Source organism: Coregonus clupeaformis, chromosome 8, assembly GCF_020615455.1.
Source record: "Coregonus clupeaformis isolate EN_2021a chromosome 8, ASM2061545v1, whole genome shotgun sequence".
Lineage (NCBI taxonomy): Eukaryota > Metazoa > Chordata > Actinopteri > Salmoniformes > Salmonidae > Coregonus > Coregonus clupeaformis.
This window is the reverse complement of record NC_059199.1, coordinates 43300631-43325396: the sequence shown is the minus strand read 5'-3', so window position 1 is coordinate 43325396 and position 24766 is coordinate 43300631. Positions and strand designations below refer to the sequence as shown.

General features: G+C 43.3%; 1 protein-coding gene across 3 annotated transcripts; it reads left to right on the top strand.

The window, feature by feature from the left end:
- The first annotated feature begins 288 nt into the window (after nt 1–288).
- Nucleotides 289–24766, top strand: LOC121572093 (collagen alpha-2(I) chain). 3 transcript variants are annotated; one of them, XM_041883997.1, is made up of 50 exons: nt 289–482; nt 2445–2446; nt 3528–3539; nt 3923–3958; nt 4675–4758; nt 5567–5623; nt 6458–6502; nt 6782–6835; nt 7040–7093; nt 7269–7322; nt 7476–7529; nt 8187–8240; nt 8765–8809; nt 9222–9320; nt 9615–9668; nt 10110–10208; nt 10416–10460; nt 10859–10957; nt 11084–11137; nt 11246–11353; nt 11466–11519; nt 11650–11748; nt 11891–11944; nt 12175–12273; nt 12550–12603; nt 12917–12970; nt 13081–13188; nt 13866–13910; nt 14162–14260; nt 14556–14663; nt 14953–15006; nt 15123–15176; nt 16043–16096; nt 17108–17161; nt 17447–17554; nt 17908–17961; nt 18074–18127; nt 18628–18789; nt 19114–19221; nt 19529–19636; nt 19772–19825; nt 20220–20327; nt 20723–20776; nt 20943–21050; nt 21355–21408; nt 21522–21629; nt 22001–22247; nt 22618–22802; nt 23107–23349; nt 23634–24766. In XM_041883997.1, the coding sequence occupies exons 1-50, from the start codon at nt 413–415 to the stop codon at nt 23778–23780; spliced, it is 4071 nt and encodes a 1356-aa protein (XP_041739931.1). In that variant the 5' UTR covers nt 289–412; the 3' UTR covers nt 23781–24766. The 3 variants fall into 3 exon arrangements, with proteins under 3 accessions (XP_041739931.1, XP_041739932.1, XP_041739933.1); XM_041883998.1 differs by lacking the exon at nt 3528–3539; XM_041883999.1 differs by lacking the exon at nt 17908–17961.

The following is a 24766-nucleotide window of genomic DNA, read 5'->3' as shown; positions in this document are numbered from 1 at the left end:
CTACCTTGCAAAAAGTCAGAAAAAAATGCAGGTCTTGCTCCTTTTAAAACGTCTACATTGTCCACGTCCTCAAGAATTGATCTAATTAAACCGTTGCACTCGTCATCATCGCCGAAGCATTGCCAACGTTTCTGAGAGAAGGCTGGAGATGTAGGACCACATGACTTATTGGGGCTGGGATGGGATGGGAGTCATAGGATTTCACTTCTCCTATTGGTCCGGGGGCGAACTCTTGACACGCAGACAAAGGAACCTCCTGCCATATAAATAGGACTGATTAGTCTTTATTATTCTAGCATCACGGCAGCAGGTTTCCAAGCTTGGAGTTACTCTAGTCACCACAACTGTATGCCTGCTTGAAGTAGTTAAAACAGGGCACTGCAGCACAAGGAGTCTGCATGTCTGCTTAGACATGCTCAGCTTTGTGGATAACCGGATTCTGTTGCTGCTTGCAGTAACTTCATTGCTAGCATCATGCCAATGTAAGTTTGATATCTGCTTTCAGTGTTTTACCGAGGATTTTTGGTCCCGTTTTAAGAGTTCGGGAGGACTCTTATGCTTGGGTTTTTATTTGGAACTTACTTGGAAATCAACCCGAGGACAGCTAAAAGTTATTTTGAGGGCTTCCCTCTGGCTATCCCGTATAAAACCGAACGGATCCTGGTCATTTCGGTGGATTCTTCATTATTTTTCCGTGGATACAATTGCCAATTTGATTAGTCTCAGAGAGAGAGAGAAACGCCCTGATCAAAAAAAGTTATCACAGCCTTGAAGGAATTGTTTAAAGTTGTTAATGTAGTGACTTTGAATAGATTTTAGCCCAGTGGAACTACCACCATTTAGACTACAAATTGAATTTATCTGTAAAAGTTTGGGGCATTGTACATACTTTTCCAGGAGTCCAGCGAATTAACTTTTATTATAGGGAATTGAAAGGTCGCCCCCTAGTGGTCATATTGAACAGGATACCTTTTGGCATCAACCCTCTTCGATGTCTTTTCTGTAGAAATATATACAGATCTTTACAAATGTATATATTTTCGATCCCAGAATTATTTCTACATATTATTGATGTTACTTAGCGCAATGTATGGCTTATTTTCTGGGCCTTGTGGAAGAAAAGGTCTTGTGTAGTTAGGGTTAGGGCTATTTCGTTAAAATGAAGTTATTATCAATATTATAAGAATATAAGTCATTAGTTTAAAGCAATAAACACGACATGTGAGTTATATTTACAAGTAATATAAGTTAAAACAATATTTTCCATGATTATATTATTTTTAGTGTCCAAAGGCGTCACCTAGTGGTGAGGGCCTGACGCCGCAGTATTTCAGAGGAGGTGCAATGCCGCTCCATCATAAGCAGAGCAGGACCAAATGTAGAACAATAACCAGTTGTTATGTCACATCAAATTGAGGACACCACTGAGGCTTGTACAGGAAAAGCTTAGGTCATGATTGGTCATCACCAGCAACATAAGATGATAGTTCTTCAAAACTATTAAGAATGGTTCTTGAATTAAATCTTTATTCAACTAATTTAGTCATTTAGACCAAATTGAACTCCTCAAAATGAAGTTGCCTTTTATAGGATAGAATTGGGAAGGATGGAATGAAACAGAATAGGATAGCATAGGACAGGATATAATTTGCTCAGGTATTATCAAAACACTTCTCACTTGAGTTATAGTTGTGCATCCACATAACTAATAACACAATACTTATTTCTGGTCTCCTCTCCACCACAATGCCAAGTTGTTGTCCTTATGGGATGTGGGAGTACAGGCCTGTAATCACCTGACTGCTGGCTCATTAGCTAGTGTTTGATTCACACTGAAATGAACATTCAGTGGGATGTTGTAAACAATGCAGAAGATTATAATGGTTTTTAGACATGTTTGAAGATTTTTTATTTTCCTGAGAGACAACTGCTGCTTAACTGTAGAAACTAGTTTATTAGCAGTATGTGTATTTAGCCAATGATTACAGAGGTATAGGCCCTGAAGAAAACCTCAGGCCTTCTGAAACCCAAATGTGTTGACAAACTCTATTAGCAGATTTATATGGCCAGCTTGGATATCACTTTCACTTTTAAATGGTTTTGTTTGTTTTTGTCAGATAGGATTTTAGATGCTTATAATGCTAATCTTTATTCATCTATTTATAATGTTGTATGTAGGCTAGGGCATGTTCCCTTTCATCTCAGTGATTCAATCAATTTCTGTCTATATTATAGAATCATAGAATACATAACAGTAATTTGCTCTAAAAGAAATGAAAAGGGCCATTTGAGTTGAACAAATGGTTGGAATATAACGATTATACTTCAAATTTCAGACATTTGATTTCCTAAAGTTATCATGTTCTAACTGAGTATCCCTTTTTCCCTCTCCTCCTCTTCCTCCTCCCCTCCTCCTCTTCTTCCTCCTTATTGCAACATCACAGCGGTTAGTACATGTGCATGATATTATCTATCAAACAGCTTTAAGAAGATATTTTACCTTTTGCATCTTGTCTGTTCGCTCTAAATTCCAGCTGATATTCGTTGAAAAGACCCCTCTGTCGACAATTTGAGCGATCTCAACTATAGCAGACTATTTCAGTTTTAGTTTAGGCTACCCCTTTTTTCTTCACTTTCTGCCAATGAATAGGTGAGGGTCCTATTGGTCAGGAGTAGTGTCAGTGAAAGTTAAAACCGCCCGTTCTGGTGCTGGTTTACCCATGGGGCCGCTGGGCACAAGAGGTCCTTTAATAGGATCAGGAAGAGGTTTGAAAGCTAAACATGGCAGAGACATTCCAGGCCCATATTCACTAAGTCTCAGAGTAGTGCTGAGCTAGGATCAGTTTAGCCTTTTAGATCATAATGAAAAATATTATGTGGACAGTGGAGACCTGATCCTAGATCAGCACTCCTACTATGATAATTGTTTTGAATACATAGGCCCTCGATTTGGAATGGACGATGGTCATGTCTATTTTATCAGACATTTTTTACAGTATGAAGGAAGTTTGGCCTGTTCAGAATTGTCTGGTATAGTTGAGATTGCTACAATTGCTCTCAGCAGTTATATTGGCATTCTGATGTTTTAAAGGGGCAGTGGATCTATAAGGTGAATTGATTATGATAGATTATGATTAATTGATTGATTGATTGACTGATTGGCCTATACCCCTGCATAGCCTACTGCCATGCAACATCAATCTGGAGTTGGCATTCAGCCAGTTAACCAGCTCCATAGTGATCCTTTAAACATCTCTCTGCAATTGTGAATAAGATCAAATTAGATCTGTATGTGATGTTATGTGTTTGATATTTGCTGTAGTTATCTGCACGAGCATGTGGCTTAAAATATACATGTATGCATGCAATAATGTTTTATGACACTGGCAACTAATATGCTTTTTTGGCAAATAAGAGAGATGAGAAAAGCTGATATACAGTTGATATAGCCTACACGTTGAATGACATAAGAAATGTGGTGGGAAAGACTGAATAAATAAATCTTACATTTATTTATCTTCTTTTAGGGGGGACTCAAGGTGAGCAAACAAGTTCTTATGTGTCATTTACTAGTATAGAAAAGTGTGACATATCTTAACTTTGAGGCTCAGGCTAACTCAAAGATCAAAGATCAAATGTTGAGGCCTAGTCAGCATGCACTGTTGACTCATACAGTCAAGTTAATGTGTGGATATGCTTGTCCTTAAACCGTATGGTCAAGTTTGTTTATGTACACATTACGTACATATACGTACACATTATGACACATAGCAGACTACCTTTAAATGCTATAACTCTATTAACATTGATGCAATCATTCATTTGAGATTAGGGTCTATGACCTGCTTTGCTAGAGGCACTGATAAGCTTTTAAAACGTTTGTCTTGTATGTTTGTCTGATTGAGATATTTTCCCACCATAGGGCCCAAGAGGAGAGAAGGGGCCTCGAGGTAACAGGGTAAGCAAAGAAAACCCAGCTGTTTTGTATGAACTTTTAAAGGCTTTGCCATTTTCCTTGTTCAATAATTCTTGTAATTTTCGTTTGCTGTATAGAGGTTGTATGTTAGGTGTCTCCGAGTCACTACGCTTGTTTAAATGCACATTTCGGAGAGGGCTACATGACATACTTTGACCCTGTGTGGCCACAACCCTTGTTGTCATGGCACAGAGGCCTACATCCTTGATATTGACAACAATATTATTCGATGTATTTTTACCCAGATATATTATAAACATATTAGCAATGACATATTATTTTAGATTATTTTAAATCAATTATACATCATTATGTAAATCATATAATCATTTTGTAATAATTGTGCTTATGTAATATGTTTTCCCATGTGTCTATAGTGTACAGTAGAGCTCTTACAGTATGTCACAGGACAGTGCAACTTTGGGACTATCACACCAGAAAACAAAACAGAAAACAAAACAGAAATAGAAAGTCATCATAAACAACATCAACAACAACAGAGGATGAAAAACATTTCCAGCGGAATTACATTATAAATATGTATAGAATATAAAGTATTTTATCTTTAAAAATGTGTATTTCTCTGTCTCTGTCTCTGTCTCTGTCTCTGTCTCTGTCTCTGTCTCTGTCTCTGTCTCTGTCTCTGTCTCTGTCTCTGTCTCTCTCTCTCTCTCTCTCTCTCTCTCTCTGTCTGATAGGGTCCCCAAGGTCCTAATGGAAGAGATGGTAAACCTGGACTCCCCGGCGTTGCCGGCCCCCCTGGTCCCCCTGGACTTGGAGGAGTAAGTTCACCTATATAATTATTTTCACCACAAACATTTCCCTAATTTTCTCTAAATGACAGCTCTGTTACTCTGAAAATCTCCCTAATTTTTCCACTCTACAAATGTCTGACAGTTCTGTAACTCAGAAAATTACTGGCCTTAATTTTTCTCTCAGAAGATGGCAGACATTTTTCACCCAACAACACCCATCTGCTCTGGTGTGTTACCAGGTCACGGTGTGTTCCGGGGCATGGTGTGTTCCAGGGCATGGCACTTGGTTCCTCTTTCAAATCAGCCATATTAAAAGTGTTCAAAGTATGCCTTACTCACTAGGGATGGTTCAATTTGGATGGTCTTGACCCCATGACCTCATACCCTGATGACCTCATACCCTGTTGACCTTTGACCCTGTGGCCTATGACCATTTGACCCCACGATGACCCTGTGACACAGTAAAACATAAACATGGCTGCCAGTGTTGTTGTTACATAGTTACTACCATGTTATTAAACACAACATGGTGATTGTACGTTCCAGTGAGTTTATATTCTGAGATTATTTAGTTTTAGACCAAAAATACATTTTCAATACTGAGACAGTTTGTAAATATTGTTCAGTATGCTTCATCATGGTTGACACTAAGGACTACTACTCTCATGTCTCAAGACCCTCAACCGAACATCTGGGATTAACAAATGGAATTTATGACTACTATGCGATTATTATTTGTCACAATACATGTATATTATCATAATTACCTAAACATGGCTTTTATTAATTGTTCATTTGTGTGCTAATGATTTGTGTCCCGTTTTTCTTTTGCCAGAACTTTGCTGCTCAGTTTGATGGAGGAAAGGGCAGCGACCCCGGACCTGGACCAATGGTGAGGCCCCCAAACACAAGAGGGAGAGGGGGACCATGAATTTATCCCAAATGAAACCCTCGCCCCTAACCCCTTGGCCCTATCCCGTAGCCACCACCTACATGACACTAGCCCCTGGCTCTGTCCCTACTTAGCCCATAAATTTGGCACTAGTCCTTGCTTAGCCCCTGGCCCCTAGGCACTTGTGTGGATCTGATAAGATGGATGTAAGCAAGCAATGTCGTGAAAATTCCACCTGGCCTATGAGAGGGCAAGATAGAGTTATAACTGTAAGGCTTCTACCTATTCATAATCTTCTCAGTGCCTATGGGTCTATATTGGAATTCAGCCAGAAACAAAGTTGTGAAATAGATCATTGTAGATCATGCACTGTTACGACACTGATCATAACCTCTTCATCGTCCAGCATGGAGCAGCTGTCAGAATATTACACCAAACTCTGGACATGATAGGTGCACTGCAGTTATTACTTCATCTGTTGCTGTGACCCCTCTCTACTCTGTAGAGAGATACATGAAGATACATAGCTAAGTGTTTACCAATAGAATACCAATTCAGTACACATGAATGATTGTATTCTCTTCAAATTGTATTCCCCTTCATCCCAAATCATTGAAGGTTTCAATTCGGATAAGATCTCATATATTTCTCGGTTTATAGGCATGCATTCTCCAATTTTATGAAAAACGTTTTGGGTTGCCATATTTCCAATTGCATTCCCCCCTACACTGATTTATATCTAAATTGGATGTGCACTTTCATTGAACAGTATTGAGATGATGTAGATGCTTTTGTTTGATCTGATTTGAATCTGATTTGTCTTTCTCTCCTCAGGGTTTAATGGGATCTAGAGGACCCAACGGACCTCCCGGATCCCCTGTAAGTAGTTCACTAATGGAAAATGTCAAATGACTCAATGTTGTGTCTTTCTCTCATATAAACTCAACACAAAGGCCAGGAGGTCTTCCTGACTAAGTGACCTGATCAGAAAAAAAGCCCACTGGCCGTAGTACAGCCCCTGTTTTCCCTGGTCAGATCACATGGTCAGGATGGAATAACTCCTGGTTCTCCTCATTACACCTAACTGATCACATTGTTTTATTTCATTGTCTCATTTGGACAAAATGACTTCCTGTCATGTCGTTTTCCCATCAACAGGGACCTCAAGGATTCACAGGACACGCAGGAGAGCCTGGAGAACCTGGACAGACTGTAAGATAACTCTCTCATGGAAACTCTAACCTGAGCTGGCACACCTGATTCCATTAGTCAACTAATCATCAAGCCTTTGACTAATTAACACTACTACATACACAGAAAGGCAACCTAGAACTTAGAACCTGGAATTTAGAATTTGACTGTGACCTTAACCCTGAACCCTGACCTCTGACCTGTGACCTCTCTCTCTCATCCAAGGGCTCCGTTGGTCCTCGTGGACCCACTGGAGCCGCTGGCAAGCCCGGTGAGGATGTAAGTAAACAGTTAAAACCATCTGTGTTATTTTGGTCTAACATTTGAAATAATTAACTGTGGTACTACTTGCTTAATGGGGCGATAAGTGAATGTGGAAAATACTACAGACAAATGCTTTCATGATACAGTAGACAGTAGACACATCTAATGCAGCTTGTCTGTTCAATTGTAGGGTAACAACGGCAGACCTGGCAAGCCTGGTGACAGAGGTGGCCCCGGAACTCAGGTAAGGGCCATGTCCAGAGCTGACAGATTTCTTAACTAAATATACATTTTACACTAAATATGCATGAACCCACTAAGTGTTATCATGTAAAACATGTAGACACAGATACACACACACACTGTTTTTCTAACCTCTTCTCTCGCTCCTCTGTAGGGTGCTCGTGGATTCCCTGGAACTCCTGGACTTCCTGGAATGAAGGGACACAGAGTGAGTATTTACATAAATACCTGCCTGGCCATGCCACTCCTAATGTCCTCCCAACGCCTTCAGGAGGGTGCAATGCTCTGAAGGTTACAGATAGAGGTGACTTATATAGAGCTGGCATGATTCCCTATTCCACATGCCAGAGAAGCATGTATGTTCTATGTAATACATTTCTATCTGGATGTTCTGTAACGTTGCACCCCAACGGAATGTGACCCTGTCATGTTCTGGAAAGATGTATCTCGTGGTATCTCACATCCCACATATCTCCTCCTGCTTCCTCTTGCACATAAATCCCTCATTTCAAATGACACCCTATTCCCTATTTACAACACTACTTCTGACCTATGTGGCTTTGGTCAAGTGCACTATGAAGGGAATAGCATGTAATATGAAGGTAAAACTGTGGTGATTATGGGAAATTAGGAGGAGTTGTCCCATGAAACTGAGCGAAAATGCATCCCATATCATATAGAATGCAAGAAGCAGACATCTCTAGATAATGCTCAAATAAAAAATTCCCTCACCAGATAATCAATATGATCTGAATGATAAGGGAAAAAAATATCATTTGATATAAATGTTGTAGTTTTAATTGATTTTAGACTATAATAATTGTGTATTGTCTCAGGATGCTAACCTGTTCTCATTGTGCTCCAGGGTTACAATGGTCTGGATGGACGCAAGGGAGAGCCTGGTACCGCTGGTGCCAAGGTAACATTGCAGCTACATCTTCCTCAATCACAATTTATTCTCTTACCGCTGGCAAATCTAACAGATTTCACAAGAGGCCTAATACAGGGGTGTAACAGAGATTTAGCTTTCATCTTTGTGGGCTGGTTTCCCGGACACAGATTAGGCCTAGTCCTGGACTGAAAAACACTTTGAATGGAGAGATCCATTGTGCAAGCTTTTTACTCCACGTATAGGATTAATCTGGGTCCAGGAAACAGGCCCTGTAACACCTAAATGTAAAGTGAGTTTCACATACAGTAGCACATTTTAGTGCACATTTAGTCGCAATCACTCTACATTGATAGCAGTTACTCAAATGTCAGTGTTTGTTTTACCACTAACATACGTAGTACTACATATTTTTTCTAAATCTCAGAGAATACATTTTTTATGACACTCATGCTTATCAATCTAGATATGTCCCAGTGTTCAAACTCATCATAACTTTCTACCTCCCATGAGTGCCTGTCATCTGAATATGTGTTCTTCTGCTTCTCCCATAGGGTGAGACTGGTGCCCATGGAGCTAACGGAACACCCGGAGCAGCTGTGAGTTCACACATTACTTCACCCTTGTCTTTTACCTCATATTGGGAAGTGTCAACGACAGCATGTTGTCAGGTGCCAGGCAAGGCATATGCGCATGTATCACTAATGAAACATAAAGTCTGAATGTTCCTCACGTTGATTCTTTACCATTTGTCACATTCAAAATACATTGCATTCACATAGCTGAGATGAGGACATACATTTTTTGTACAACCAGTAATAGATTATATACAACACATACTCACTACATACACACACTTGACAAAATCCCAGTGCACTTGTCCTATACTCTCTCTCTCTCTCTCTCTCTCTCTCTCTCTCTCTCTCTCTCTCTCTCTCTCTCTCTCTCTCTCTCTCTCTCTCTCTCTCTCAATCTCTCAATCTCTCTCCCTCTCTCTCTTCCCCACCCCAGGGTTCTCGTGGTCTGAATGGTGAGAGAGGGCGTGCCGGCCCTGCTGGACCAGCTGGTGCCCGTGGTGCTGATGGAAGCTCTGGACCCGCCGGCCCTGCTGTGAGTCCGGCTCCCCCTTTGACCCAATAACCTCTGATCCCTTAACCTAATGGATCACATACATCTGACCCCTCTGTAGTGTAATATAATGATAGAAGTCACTGTACCTTTAGGCCCAGATCTGATCTAGGATCAGCGTATCCCTCCCCTAATCCTAACCTAAATCATTAAAGGTGGAAATGCTAAAACTGAAATTAGATCGTCCGCTTCTAGGGGTAGCTTCATCTAACAACCCTTTACTGTAACCCTTGACCTCTATTTCACTATGTCCTCTCTCTATTTCCTGTTTCCCAGGGTCCCCTTGGAGCAGCTGGCCCCCCTGGTTTCCCTGGTGCCCCTGGCCCCAAGGTGAGTGTGATGTCATCATGGTCATCTCCAGAGCATTTCTTCATGATCACAATCCTTAGTATATCATCCTTGGAATATCACCGGTAGAATGTCATCTGTAGAATATCATCTGTAGAATGTCATGGACATTATTAGTGTGGACACCAAGGAAGATTCCCAGATTCCCAGTTCTGGGAACTGTAGAGGCACATCTAAGGAGCTTTCTCCACACCCAAAACATCATGACTCTCTAATTGGTTATCACTATCCGATAATCTGATTGGTTTACTGTCTAAAGGGACCAATCACATTGACCAAACAAATGATTCCATACATAGTATTCCCATGAAGATCTATATAACATAAAACATCTATATAACATCTATATAGCATCATAAAACAGCCCACTACCCATCTGACTGGATAGTGTGACTCAGACAGCATGTTCCTGTTCTGTAACAGGGAGAGATTGGAGCTGCTGGATCCACTGGCCCATCCGGACCTCAGGGAGGCAGAGGAGAGCCCGGTATCAATGGAGCCGTTGGCCCTGTCGGTCCCAATGTAAGTAGACACAGATACCAACAAACCACAACATTCTCACAGTGTGAAACATGTCGCATTGAAGGCTCTCTCTTGTTTTCTGGTTATCTTTTCCTGATGTACTGTATGTACCGTCATTATTTTGCATCATGCATCATGGTTTCTTGTTGCCTTGGCACCTCTACACACTTGTTTGTAACACACTCTTTCATTTTCCTCTCCTTGTAGGGTAACCCTGGTAACAACGGTATCAACGGCGCCAAGGGAGCTGCTGTAAGTATTCTGGCCATAGTTGCATTGTGGGTAGACTAGATTGACAGCTCAAAGGTTATTTAGGGCCAGACAAATGTCAAGATGTAAAATCTTGTTCACTTGATCCTTGAACTTGTGTAGGTATGATATGAGTTATGAATGTAGCACAACAGCAAATAGCACTCAAATAGCATCAACAATGAATCACTTTAGCTTTAGAATTCATGATATACAGAACTTAATTCAGTTGTTCCCACATTACATACATGTGATATTAGCCATAAATAACTGTTGTAGTGAAACCACTGGATATTGGGTAATGTGATAAGGTAATGTTATGGTAAAGTTTATGCAGTAGGTGCTTCAGCTGTCTCCTCACTCACCATTTCTTCCATCCTGTGTGTGTGTGTGTGTTCTAGGGTCTCCCCGGTGTTGCTGGAGCCCCTGGTTTCCCAGGCGCAAGAGGAGGTCCCGGCCCCCAGGGCCCCCAAGGATCCACTGGCGCTAGAGGCCTTGGTGTGAGTACCGCTGGACCTAAAAACCAATGCAACAACACAACTTTATTCACAGAACATTTACTTTATTCACACAATCTGTATGAATATTGAGGTATTGATCATGTATCTGTGTCTCTTTGACTGCAGGGTGACCCTGGACCCTCTGGACAAAAGGGAGATTCTGGTGCTAAGGGAGAGCCTGTAAGTATCCATGCTACTTCTGTTTAGCAGTATAGTTGTGCTGTATCATTATGCCAGTACATGGTGTGTGTTTGTGTCAGTCTCTAATGTCTCTGGTTTCTCCTTCAGGGTCACTCTGGTGTCCAGGGTGCCGCTGGTCCCGCTGGTGAGGAGGGCAAGAGAGGCTCAACTGGCGAGGCTGGTGCCACCGGGCCCGCTGGTCTGCGTGGAGCAAGAGTGAGTATATCATACCAGACCCAGTCTGGGGGTATATTTCTTGGTGTGTTTTGCTATAAGGTGCAGATGAGTGGTTATGGTTGAATCATGTCTCTGTGTGTTTGTCTCATAGGGAGGTGCTGGAACTCGTGGTCTGCCTGGTCTGGAGGGAAGAGGTGGTCCCATTGTAAGTCACCAAAAATATGATTTACCATGACGATTGTTCATAGGCAGAAAGAAAATAGTGACTTTTACCTTGTAAGATAGTGACTGTTCTGTACTCATGGCTTGCTCTTCCTTCCTCCTCTCTCTGCCAGGGTATGCCCGGTGCTCGTGGAGCCACCGGCCCTGGTGGTATCCGTGGACCCCCTGGTGATGCCGGTCGTGCTGGCGAGTCTGGTCTGACTGGAGCCAGAGTAAGTGTCACACGCACCTGTCAATCAAAATATTTTAATCAGATGTGTAATGGATTCTCTGATTGTCTAGTCTCTGAACCAAATATAGCATGTGTTCTCTAGCTGTGATGCTGAATGACTAACACGTTCTGTCTGTTTATAGGGCCTCCCCGGAAACTCTGGACAGGGTGGACCCCAAGGTAAAGAAGGCGCAGCTGTAAGTGATGAAACACATCATCTCCAATATTGATCCTTTCAAACGCTCTACATCATAAAAAATAGTATACAATAAAACTGGTGGCCATCATAATGGATTGGTTCAAAGCGCTTCCATTGTGTTGGTAGTACGGTTACATTAACCCATCCCATCCACCACCAATGTTAACACCCACCTGGTGGTGTTGTGCCATATCTGATCCCCATTGTGTTGTGTGTGTCCTCTTCCAGGGTGCTGCTGGTCTGGATGGCCGCACTGGTCCCCCCGGCCCAACTGGACCAAGAGGCCAGCCCGGTAACATCGGATTCCCCGGCCCCAAGGGACCTGGAGTAAGTAGAAACAGGAAGTAGAACCAGGAAGTAAAACCAGGAAGGAGATCTGCTAGAGGATGACCTGATAGCATGAGATTGGACCGTGAGAGAGACAGCTGGGGTCTTGTTGCAATTTGCTATGGACAGATTATGATCAAAAGAGTAAAAAGGAAGTGATATTGAAGGATCAAATATGGACAGAATGTGATTTTATCTTGATGATGGTCTGTCCATCAACATGAAATTATGATCATCTGACGTTTCCATGGTCTCTTCTTCCTTCTCTCCCTCCAGGGTGAGGCTGGCAAGGGTGGTGATAAGGGACCTACTGGTGCAACTGGTCTGAGAGTAAGTACCCCCGCATCAGACAACATTCATTACATGATCAACTCTCTACTGTTAAAGGAAATTAATTTACTATTATGGTAGATATCTCTCCAATTGGCAGTTGGTAAAGCTGAGTATCCTGAATCTGTGACCTCGTATGACTGACAGGACAGAGCCAAACAGTCAAAACAAATGTATTAATTACTCTAGACGTATAGTCATTCATTACAATAGAGTTGTGTTTCCTCAAATCATGAGTTCCAGGATAAACTCGGACAGAACTATCATGGATCGTTGATCATTCACCTACCTCTCTCTCCCTGTCTCTGCTTAGGGCAGCCCCGGTGCCGATGGCAACAATGGAGCCACCGGCCCGGCTGGAGTTGTTGTAAGTAGTCTACCCTATTTCCTTTAAATACACACATGTAATAACTAGAATCTTATCTTACAGTGAACTGTATTTGATTTGATTGAACTTGATGCTCTCCTCTTCTACAGGGAAACACTGGTGAGAAGGGAGAGCAGGGACCCTCTGGTGCTCCTGGTTTCCAGGGTCTGCCCGGCCCCGCTGGACCTGCTGGTGAGGCTGGCAAAGCTGGCAACCATGTGAGTAACCAAACCTTAAACCTTTGACCTGTAACACAAACCCAGTGTACATCCACAAACCTAGAACCTTGACCTGTAACACAAACCCAGTGTACATCCACAAACCTAGAACCTTGACCTGTAACACAAACCCAGTGTACATCCACAAACCTAGAACCTTGACCTGTAACACAAACCCAGTGTACATCCACAAACCTAGAACCTTGACCTGTAACACAAACCCATTGTACATCCACAAACCTAGAACCTTGACCTGTAACACAAACCCAGTGTACATCCACAAACCTAGAACCTTGACCTGTAACACAAACCCAGTGTACATACACAAACCTAGAACCTTGACCTGTAACACAAACCCAGTGTACATCCACAAACCTAGAACCTTGACCTGTAACACAAACCCATTGTACATCCACAAACCTAGAACCTTGACCTGTAACACAAACCCAGTGTACATCCACAAACCTAGAACAAACCTACATCCGCAAAGCCATAACAAACCAACATTTTCCCAAAAACACTAACTGCAAAATATATTTTTGTTCATAGAAATGTTACCTCTTACTGTTCATTTCAGTATATTTTATTTTAATAGTATTCTCACTATGTAATATTTTGCACTAACAAAGTATTGCTTTGTAATATTTTGCACTAACAAAGCATTAATCTCTCAACAGGGTATGCCTGGAGACCAGGGACTCCCAGGACCCGCTGGTGTCAAGGTATGTCCACTCACGAATCCCTCTCACAGAACATTAAGTATGATCTTCTGACAGCTGGTCAACCATACACATGTTGCTGTTCACCCATTTACCTGTACTCTTAAGTAGGACGAAGGCCCTATATAGGCCTTAACTAGACCCTATCTTTATATACATCTCACATCCACACACCTGTAATGTATACATACTGTGGTGTGCCCATGACAGAGCCCTGGTGCTGACAGTCACCCTCTCTCTCTATCTGTTCCTAGGGAGAGCGTGGAAACCCCGGTCCTGCTGGCTCTGCCGGATCTCAGGGAGCCATTGGTGCTCGTGGACCCGCTGGAACTCCTGGCCCCGATGGTGGCAAGGTGAGCACAGCTCTATGAAGGGCTTTGAACCATATTATCGTTATAAACAAGGCCCAGAGTTTTTCCTGGTCACCTGGTCAGGTCATGTGGTCTGGAAATCCTCCTGGCCCTACAGTAGGTAAAACCAAAATATATGAACGATAGATCTGATAGTACTGGTGTATTCTGTATGAGAAATACACCACTGTTCATTTAAGCACTGTAATCAGATGAAGCTCTTAACCACTCATGGGCTTGCTCCATGAGTTGGATAGCTTATAGGTGGAACCATTCTTCACCAATGTCTCTGTTTCAGGGAGAGCCTGGTTCTGTCGGCATTGCTGGTGCCGCCGGACACCAAGGACCCGGTGGTATGCCCGGTGAGCGCGGTGCCAGTGGTACTTCTGGACCCAAGGGTGAGAAGGTAAGTCCCCCCAGAATATGCCGCCTGTAAACATATAAAAAAGTTCAATTTCACAAGAAAAACTGAAATCATGTGAAAGTTGCATAAACACTGTAATTGATGTCAGTGATCATTTCTGATATGCTGATGTGAAATGCAGTGCTTGGTAAAGTTGTCCTACAGTACAAACATTGGGAGAATGTGAAATACTGATAGATTTGATCAGATAGACCTAGACTAAAAACAACTGTATATAATGGCTATTTTAAATGAGTGACTGTAACATGTATTTTTCCCCTTTCCAATCTAGGGTGAGGGTGGACACAGAGGACTTGAGGGTAACATGGGAAGAGATGGCGCCCGTGTAAGTTCCTCTCCCATCTCATTTGGTCACTTTCACAGTGAAAACAACATCCAATGAATTGTTATTCTGTCTCTATTGTGATTTAGTCTGACTTTGTGCCTTGTGTCTCATTCTAGGGTGCCCCCGGACCAAGTGGACCCCCTGGACCTTCCGGTGCTAATGGTGAAAAGGTAAACAGCCTGAATATCGGCTCCCTTGGCCTCAACACATGAAAGGATATCTAAGGATTAAGGAAATACGTTGGTTCAGATGATGAGAAATATTGTGGGGCTCACTTAGGGAACATTTGTCAACGATTATGCATATCCAAGAAATCCAAGATGGAGTAGGCCTAATGTTCATTGACCTACAGAGGAGCAATGACGTCAATGGCCATTTCAAGACTCTTTGGCTCTCCACAAGTGATCAAGATCTGGACTGGACCATATTGTTGAGTGTGGTCATTCTTAATATTTGGACAACAACAAATGCCTGTCTACTCCAGACCAGAGAGAAGGACTATGAGCACACCACCTGCCACAGCTTGTGAAGCTAGAATCTCAACCTCGCCATCTGCTGGGCAGTTTGCAGATGCACACTGCCGAAGTCACAACAGCTGATGTCATCTCCAAAGGATGAAAACCAGGGTCATGTTCAGGAGGGTACACCATAGCACCCATATTCTTTATACATTTTGCATCGGAAAACAGAAAGTAGCTTTTCTAATTGGACAAGCACCACCCTGTTTCAAAACATTTTCTCCAAACGCTGTGTCTACTGGACATGAACCTGGCAGAAACCACACTGCCTGGACACCTGCTCCATTATATTCCATCACACTTCAAACTCATCTACCAGCATATGGCAGTTGATGATGGTAGTCATAGTAATAACTATTTTGCCTTTTTTTGGAAACAAATAGTCAATACGCTTCAACTTAAATACTGGACATCCTGTGGAACTTGAAGGGCTAGGGTTGACTGATCAAAGTTATGCAGACTGGATTGATATTTTGGATTGATTCAGCCCACACATTCTCATCTTTGCTCTCTTTCAGGGTGAGTCTGGCTCCTTCGGCCCTGCCGGACCTGCTGGTCTTCGTGGACCCAATGTAAGTACCTACAATAACACATATAACGCATCTATAAGACATACAACACATTATAACACATTATAACATGTCTACTCATCACCCCTCATCAAAGGAATGAAGGACTAACATTATCTAGTTTTCAAAATGTCAATATAGTAGTTATGTCAGTCAACACTATCATGTTGTTAGGTTCTAAACAAACAGAGTAAAAACTCAAACGGACGACTAGAAAAAGCCACACAAGCATATATTCATACCTTCTGACTAGGTGGAGTCACCTCCTAGTATGTCTAAGATAAACAATCTGTCTCTGTTGCTAGGCAGGAACTCAGCCTGTTCCTCTTACTGGTGTTGTCATGGCCCTGCATGAGTCTAGAATCTTCATAGGCGTGGAAGTGTGTGTGTGTGTGTGTGTGTGAGAGATAGGACTGTAGTTAGGTGGTCTTCGGGGTGGGCCCATTTGGCCCCCCCTCCCAGAGGTTTCTTCTCTCTTCAGCTGTTGACCTTATCTCAAGTTGAGTTCCACATCCCTCCTTGTCCTAGTTCTACAGCAACTGGTCTGCCTTATCAGGAACTGAGACTAGACTGTTGCTCTTTACCTCCTTCTGTAGAAATATTCATATTCAGCAATAACATGTTTGAACAGACAGAAATGTCCTGTACTGCTCCTTGTCTCACACAGTAACTTTCCGTACACAGAGTTTCTATTCACCCTTCATTGACTCCAACATATACATTTCTTATAGATGTAAAGTAATCAATAAGTTCTTATATGGTGACAGGAATAAGTATATTTTAAGATAGAATCCAACAATGTCATGTTATATCAGTGGTTAGTTGATGCTTGATTATCTGTCTGGTTGGATGGTTGGGTGGATGTGTGAAAATGTATGCACTCACTAACTGTAAATCGCTCTGGATAAGAGCGTCTGCTAAATGACTAAAATGTAAAATGTAAATGTGTATATCTCTACTCTACATGGAGGGGCTCCTCTGACCATTTGTCCCTGTGTTCCTGCTCTGATTTAGGGAGAGCGTGGAGAGGGTGGACCTGCTGGACCTCCCGGCTTCGCCGGACCCCCTGTAAGTACTCATTCGGTTGATACCCTGAAACCCCACACTAACACGTCACATACATGTATGCATCAAAATATAGTGATGTTCTTTAACATGGAGACATATACACACAAACTTACTCATTCACTGACCGATGCATGGAAACACACACACAAACTAATTCACTGACTGACAGACTCATACATACAGACCTTTACACACATACACACACAAACAAACACACTACCTTGTGTTTCTGCAGCCTTTGTTCTGTGGGTTCTGTTCTGACCTGTGTGTGTGCATCCCATGCAGGGTTCTGATGGTCAGACTGGCCCTAGAGGAGACAAGGGACCCGCTGGTGGAAAGGGAGACGTCGGCCCCGCCGGCCCTGCTGGACCTGCTGGCCAATCTGGACCTTCTGTAAGTCACTTACTTAGTTGGTTCTCTTAATTCCAATGTGCAACATAAGGCACATTCTTACCACCTACTTCAATGGGAATCCACTGAATAATTCACACAGAGAGTTATGTGCAGTACATGGTCCTGTATGGTTCAGGTGGTAGAGAATGGTGCTTGTAACGCCAGGGTTGTGGGTTTGATACCCGGGGCCACCCATATGTAAAATGTATGCAGGCATGACTAAGTCGCTTTGGATAAAAGCGTCTGCTAAATGGCATATATTACATGATGTACATCCTCACTGGGAATTAAATCCTCTACTTGTGAAGATGATAATGTAGACTTTTCTTGTCTTCCTTCCTGTGCTTGTCTAGGGTGCTAGCGGACCCGCTGGCCCTCCTGGTGGTCGTGGTGATGCTGGACCTTCTGTAAGTACTGTCACTGATATCACACACACACAACGACACCCCATCTCTCTGTGTCCCAGTGACCTTGGCTGCTTTCTAACCTTTGACCTTTGTGTGTGTTCTTTCTCTTCAGGGTCTGACCGGTTTCCCTGGTGCTGCCGGTAGAGTTGGAGGCCCCGGTCCCGCTGTAAGTGTGGCAGTAGTGTTAACGTACACTACAACACACACAAACACACTGAGGTGCCATTTTGTACAGATGTAGGATTTTAATTTGATTACCCTGTTGCAGGATAACTTTTACACATTTAAAACGTGTAGTGTGTTTGAGGTTTAAAAAGGCTTCTTAAGTTTGTAATTTACACTTTGAAATGTACACTTTACACAAAAATGTCCATTCATAAAAATCCACATAATAATTCACATTTCCTGTTGCTGCAGGATTATTTTCCTGCTGTAGCAAATTGGCTCGAATTAAGATCCTACATCTGTACTTAGAAGCAATATAATGCTGGCTAGACATCATGTAGTTATTCAAACCACCTTGTGTTCATATTTCACTCCTGTCAGTCTCTTATCAGAGATAACAACATCCTGGCTGATACTGAACAAACATACCCAAATACACAGACACACCTCCCACTTTTTATCCTCAATAACCACCTGTCCCTTCCTCTTCCCTACGCACAGGGTATTGCTGGGCCCCCTGGCTCCGCCGGTCCCGCTGGCAAGGATGGCCCTCGTGGTCTCCGTGGTGATCCTGGCCCCCCTGGATCTCAGGGAGAGCAGGGACATGTTGGACCTGCTGGTATCGCTGGAGACAAGGGATCCAGTGGCGAGAGCGGTCCTCCCGTAAGTCATCATAACTCCCATTGAGGCCTCTCAGTAAGCTTCTTCTCAATAAATATTTATGCTTTGGCTTTCACTAGCCTGGTCCCAGATCTGTTTGTGCTGTTTTGCCATAGGACCATAGGAGCTGGCAAAAGAGCACAGCACAGAACCAATCTGGGACCAGGCTAGCTTTTCATTAGGTGTCAAAGAGTTTTACATTGTTTGGGGTGCGTAACAAAACACCCCCATTCACCACTAATGGCGATGGGGGAAAAGTGATTGTGTTTCTTTCTCTGTCCTCTGCTTTTCTCCACTCTCAAATCCTGATCTCCTGTCCCTGTTCAGGGTGCTCCTGGTACCCCTGGACCTCAAGGTGTGCTCGGATCCTCTGGCTTCGTTGGTCTGCCTGGTTCCCGTGGTGACAAGGGTCTTCCTGGCGGTCCTGGTGCTGTGGTGAGAACATCACACCTTCTGTTATTTCAAAACATTATTCAAACTGCCCTAGCAGACACATCCGACCACAGAACAAATAAAAAAGCTGAGAAAAAATAGCTATTTGTCATATTATATGGAAATGATGTTGATCAAATGGGCCAAATCACAGTTCTTGAAAATGATAGGCTATTCCAGACAAGTGGAGCCCAGACAACTATATTTGTTTGCGCTGCAATCCATTGATGAGTTATGGATACAGTACATAGTTGCTTACTATGGTATGTGTTTGTACTGTGTTGACCCTGTGATACTCTGTGCCATTCAGGGTGAGCCTGGTAGACTTGGACCTGCTGGTGCCTCTGGACCCCGTGGTCCCGCTGGTAACATTGGCATGCCCGGCATGACTGGTACTCAGGGAGAAGCTGGACGTGAGGTAAGGATTGATTGATTGATGTGTTAAACAAGTACTCAGAGCCTGTATTCTAGACACATGGCCCAATTTCTACATTTCAGTTCACCCACAGTTCCCATGGCAACACAATTAACATGCTATTGTGTCACCCCACAGGGTAGCCCTGGCAACGATGGACCTCCCGGCCGTCCCGGAGCTGCTGGCTTCAAGGTACAGTCCTCTCTGTCAATTATGCTGTAGGGGGAAGTTGCCCCTAGACGCTGATCTGGGGTCAGTTTAGCATTTCCCCCACGAATGGTTAAGGTTACAATTGGTGGATGGGAAGCTGATCCTAGACCTTTACCTAGGGGAAACTTCACCCTGGAGCGTAGTTTATACCTCACAGTACTGACGACACCATTCACCTGAGCTGAATTCAGGTCTAAAATGGAAACCAATGGGGATAAATCCATCTTGTAGTGGAGTGGAAATGTTCCACTTGGCTTCCATTTTACAGGCTTCATCTCAGGAACATATTATATTCATTTGAACTGACCTTCATATCAGTTGAAACTATAATGTCTTGAACTTTCAACTTTGAACCTTGAACTTTGCCCCCTCACAGGGTGACCGTGGTGAGCCTGGTTCTCCTGGAGCCCTTGGAAGCTCTGGTCAACCTGGACCCAACGGACCCTCCGGCGCCGCTGGCAGACCTGGAAACCGTGGCGAGTCTGTAAGTGCCCCCCCCCCTTCCCAAATTGGACCCCCTGAACAGGGGTGACGAAGGGCACGTTTTACCTGGTTTCTAGAAGGAGGACGGTAGAGTCCACGTTAGCAATGGCATGGTTACAGTATTTCCCCTAGCTTTCCCATGGGAGGCTCCTACTTCATATACCCATATAACCCCTGTAACTATTCCCCAGGTCGTAGCTGTAAATGTAAATGAGAATGTGTTCTCAGCAACTTACCTGGTAAAATAAGGATGGAATAAATACTACAATACTTATAGAAAAAAAGCATTCACATGAAACAGAAACATAACTTCTACTCTACACAGAATAATGGTTCCTGTGGTTCTATCTCTTGCGTGATGATGTGTATATATCTTCTCCCTCTCTGCCTCTCTAGGGCCCCACTGGAAATGGTGGTCCCGTCGGTGCTGCTGGTGCACGTGGTGCCCCCGTGAGTACCCTATCTAACCTCATCTTGACTCGGACTGCTGAATTAAAACTCCACTAATCATTTCAACTATCATAATGCATCGCCGTAGCCTAGTTGTGCCTATACTGTAGGTCTATATGTGAAATAACGCACCTCTGTAATGGTTCTGTGTCTCCTTGTGTTGTAGGGCCCCGCTGGTCCCCGTGGAGAGAAGGGTGTGGCTGGAGAGAAGGGAGACAGAGGCATGAAGGGTCTACGTGGACATGGTGGTCTCCAGGGAATGCCCGGACCTAACGTAAGTCATGATGACTGCTGTGACCAACACTGCTCTGACCATCCATCAAGATCCATCAAGATCCATTCAATATGATCTAATCTCATATCCTGAAATATCCCATCCCATATACCCAAGTTTGTATTAGCTTCCCCAATTCATTTATAGACACCTTATAGCCACTTCACGTAAATATCAGAATAATTTACAGTATGACAATGTTCTTATGCTGTAGCTACTCCTGAGCTAACCATATCTCTCCCCTTCAGGGACCAACTTTAGCTTCCCCTGAGCTCTCCTGTCTAACCATATCTCTCCCCTACAGGGACCATCTGGTGAGACTGGCTCTGCTGGTATCTCTGGACCTGCTGGACCCAGAGTAAGTAACTATTACTATCCACATCAAACGCTCCCTCCATTGTATCTTCCTCTAACTAGACAGATAAATGTATTTGACACCTGTCCTTGTCCTATCCCTCTCCTTGTCTCTAGGGTCCCGCCGGACCCCATGGTCCCCCTGGTAAGGATGGTAGAGCTGGAGGTCATGGTGCTATCGGACCTGTTGGACACCGTGGTCCCCCTGGACATCTTGGACCTGCTGTGAGTATATCTAGTACTCACATACCCGCCTCAATCAGTCAGTCAGTCAGTGAGGCAGCCACTCAGTCAGCCAGTCAGGTAGCCAGTCAGTCAGTCAGTCAGGCAGCCACTCAGTCAGTCAGCCAGTCAGTCAGTCAGCCAAATGCCACAGTATTGGTGACAAAGGGGGCTGATTGTTTAAGGTGTGAAGGCAGACACTAGCAACACATAATGGATCTAAGTTGACATATCATTTGCTTAAAAATAACTTCACTGATACAAGTTAAACCTTTAGCATGAGAAAGTGCGAATGAGATGCTTCTCTACAGCAGCAGCAGCAGTGACCCACCTTACTAAGGTTGAGGTTGTTAACTCTCTTCTCTCGCCCACAGGGTCCCCCCGGCTCTCCTGGTCTTCCCGGACCCGCAGGTCCCGCTGGTGGTGGATACGACCAGTCTGGTGGTTACGATGAGTACAGAGCCGACCAGCCCTCTCTCAGGGCCAAGGACTATGAGGTGGACGCCACCATCAAGTCCCTGAACTCCCAGATCGAGAACCTGCTCACCCCCGAGGGCTCCAAGAAGAACCCTGCCCGTACCTGCAGAGACATCAGACTCAGCCACCCCGAATGGAGCAGCGGTTAGTTGGTGGCACAGAAACATCTCTGTCTCTCTTTATTGATTGGTTTCAGGTCACTGAGGTGCCTTAGAACCCTTACACTCTCTTAGAAAACTCTTAACCACTAAAATCTCTAGTTCATTCTAGTCTCAACACAGACTAACTGTAACTTTCCATCTCTTTATCTATTGCCCTACATTTCACTATCAATACACTCATTGAGCGATCAACCCCATACAATAGACAGTATTATGTTGAATAGTAATAATAACCTGAAACTCAAAACGTAAACAACACCTAAACACAGCAAAACCCCAGTGAAGTATTAATAATAGTGATAACAACATTATCAGTTCTAATCAATGTCATTCTTTCTTGTCCTCCCCTGCAGGTTTCTACTGGATCGACCCTAACCAGGGCTGCATCGCTGACGCCATCAAGGCCTACTGCGACTTCTCCACCGGACACACCTGCATCCACCCTCACCCCGAGAGCATCGCCCGCAAAAACTGGTACAGGAGCTCTGAGAACAAGAAGCATGTCTGGTTTGGAGAGACCATCAACGGTGGAACTGAGGTGAGCAGACTTAAACTGTACTGATTCTAATGACAAGAGCGGACAGTTTGAACATCTTAGAGGAAGATATATTGATTTGATTGGCACACCAGTTTGATTCTAGGCATATTTTAGTAGTATAGTATAGGCCCATGTTATTGGCTTACATTCATCTCAAGCACCCTAAACCTGAATGTATTGGTTCCATTTGAAAGAGATCATCAGATATCTATCTATCCAATTCTTCACCAAGGTTTTTCTCTAAATGCTTGAGACTGCATCTTGACACTGATCCTGTCTTAATTCCTCCTATGTTGTTTCACAGTTTGCTTACAACGACGAGACCCTGAGCCCTCAGAGCATGGCCACTCAGCTGGCCTTCATGCGTCTCCTGGCCAACCAGGCCACCCAGAACATCACGTACCACTGCAAGAACAGCGTGGCGTACATGGACGGAGAGAACGGCAACCTGAAGAAGGCTGTGCTCCTGCAGGGTTCCAACGACGTGGAGCTGAGGGCCGAGGGCAACAGCCGCTTCACTTTCAACGTTCTGGAGGATGGCTGCACTGTAAGTCCCCTTTTTATTTACACCGCAATGTCTGGAACAATAGCTTTGTTCGTTCTCTCTCTGTGTTCACTCCCACAAGTAGATGCAGTGCATGGTGGAAGGGTGAACTCAGGCTCAGGGAAGTTTTCTGTAACTTCCTGGTTAGTGAAAGAGTTTGGGAACCTGACTCTTTATTTAAAGTATCATAGGCTACTACTGTAGGGTATTATTGTACGTTTTCAAGATATGATATACTGAGTGCACTATTCTGATACATGGTTTCTCCTTTTGTCCTACCTCTGCAGAGACACACTGGCCAGTGGAGCAAGACAGTCATTGAATACAGAACAAATAAACCATCTCGCCTGCCCATCCTCGACATTGCACCTTTGGACATTGGTGGAGCTGATCAAGAGTTTGGTTTGGACATTGGCCCAGTCTGTTTCAAATAAATAGACTCATGATAAATTAAAAAAAGAGAGAAAGAAAGAAAAAAAGAGAACATCTCTGCCCTTCTTTGTGTGGTTTTTTTTATACTGAATGCTCATTTCCTCTGCGCATCCACTTGCTTAAGCTGGGCTCTATCGGAGAGGACCAATGGACTGAACGGAGCGTTGTGCAATGCAAATTAATACAGCAGCCCAAAGAGACGCGGGAAAACACCATGTTGTGGGACATGTCATCATTTTGTAAAAAATCTAATAAGTGTAATAAAAACGCTGAAAGTATGCATCACTTTGTGGTCTTTGTATATCTTCCAAAGAGGAGGTTTAAAACCACAATTTTTTTTTTTCATAAAAAAAAAAAGAAGGTTGAAGCTACCTCATGCCTGTGTTTTAGAAAATACTATTGAGAACCTGTCTGATCCACAACGTAGATGTTACGAGTTCTAAGGCTTCAAGATCTGTCCTGTATCAAAGGTGCTGAATTACTTGAAGCAGAGATCTATGGTGCTAAACATGCAGCTGTGGAAGAGCAGGAAACCACTCTCATTCTCACTGTGTTACTTTGTATTGACTTTGACGAGTCTTGCACAGGTCCCCTTGATAAACCCCATTTTAAGCAGGTGGAATTTTCCTAAATCTGGTCTGATGTTTGTCTGGTTTTGACTTTGTTATTTTAAATAATTTTGTTTGGTCTAGAAGTTTTGTTTTATTTTTGTTCAGACATTTTACTCCTTCAATTCCCCCCATTAATGCAGTGTTCATGCTGACAGCACATTATTTCATCCATTTTTAATGGATTTTAGGCAGCCTCTCTCTCTCTCAAACGAAACCACAAAGTTTATTGTACCTATTTTGTATATGTGAGATGTTTAAATAAATTGTGAAAGTTCTGAAATAAAGCATGTCCAATGTTCCAAAACGACACCATTTAATGACTAAAGTGCTTTCATGTTTTATGATGATGATATTATTAAATGAGGTTGGAGTTGAAA

Coding starts and splice junctions, on each gene's coding strand:
- LOC121572093 (XM_041883997.1), top strand. CDS start 413: ATGCTCAGCTTTGTGGATAACCGGATTCTGTTGCTGCTTGCAGTAACT. Junction 15,007..15,122: donor TGGGAAGAGATGGCGCCCGT/GTAAGTTCCTCT, acceptor GTCTCATTCTAG/GGTGCCCCCGGACCAAGTGG. Junction 16,097..17,107: donor CTGGTCTTCGTGGACCCAAT/GTAAGTACCTAC, acceptor GCTCTGATTTAG/GGAGAGCGTGGAGAGGGTGG.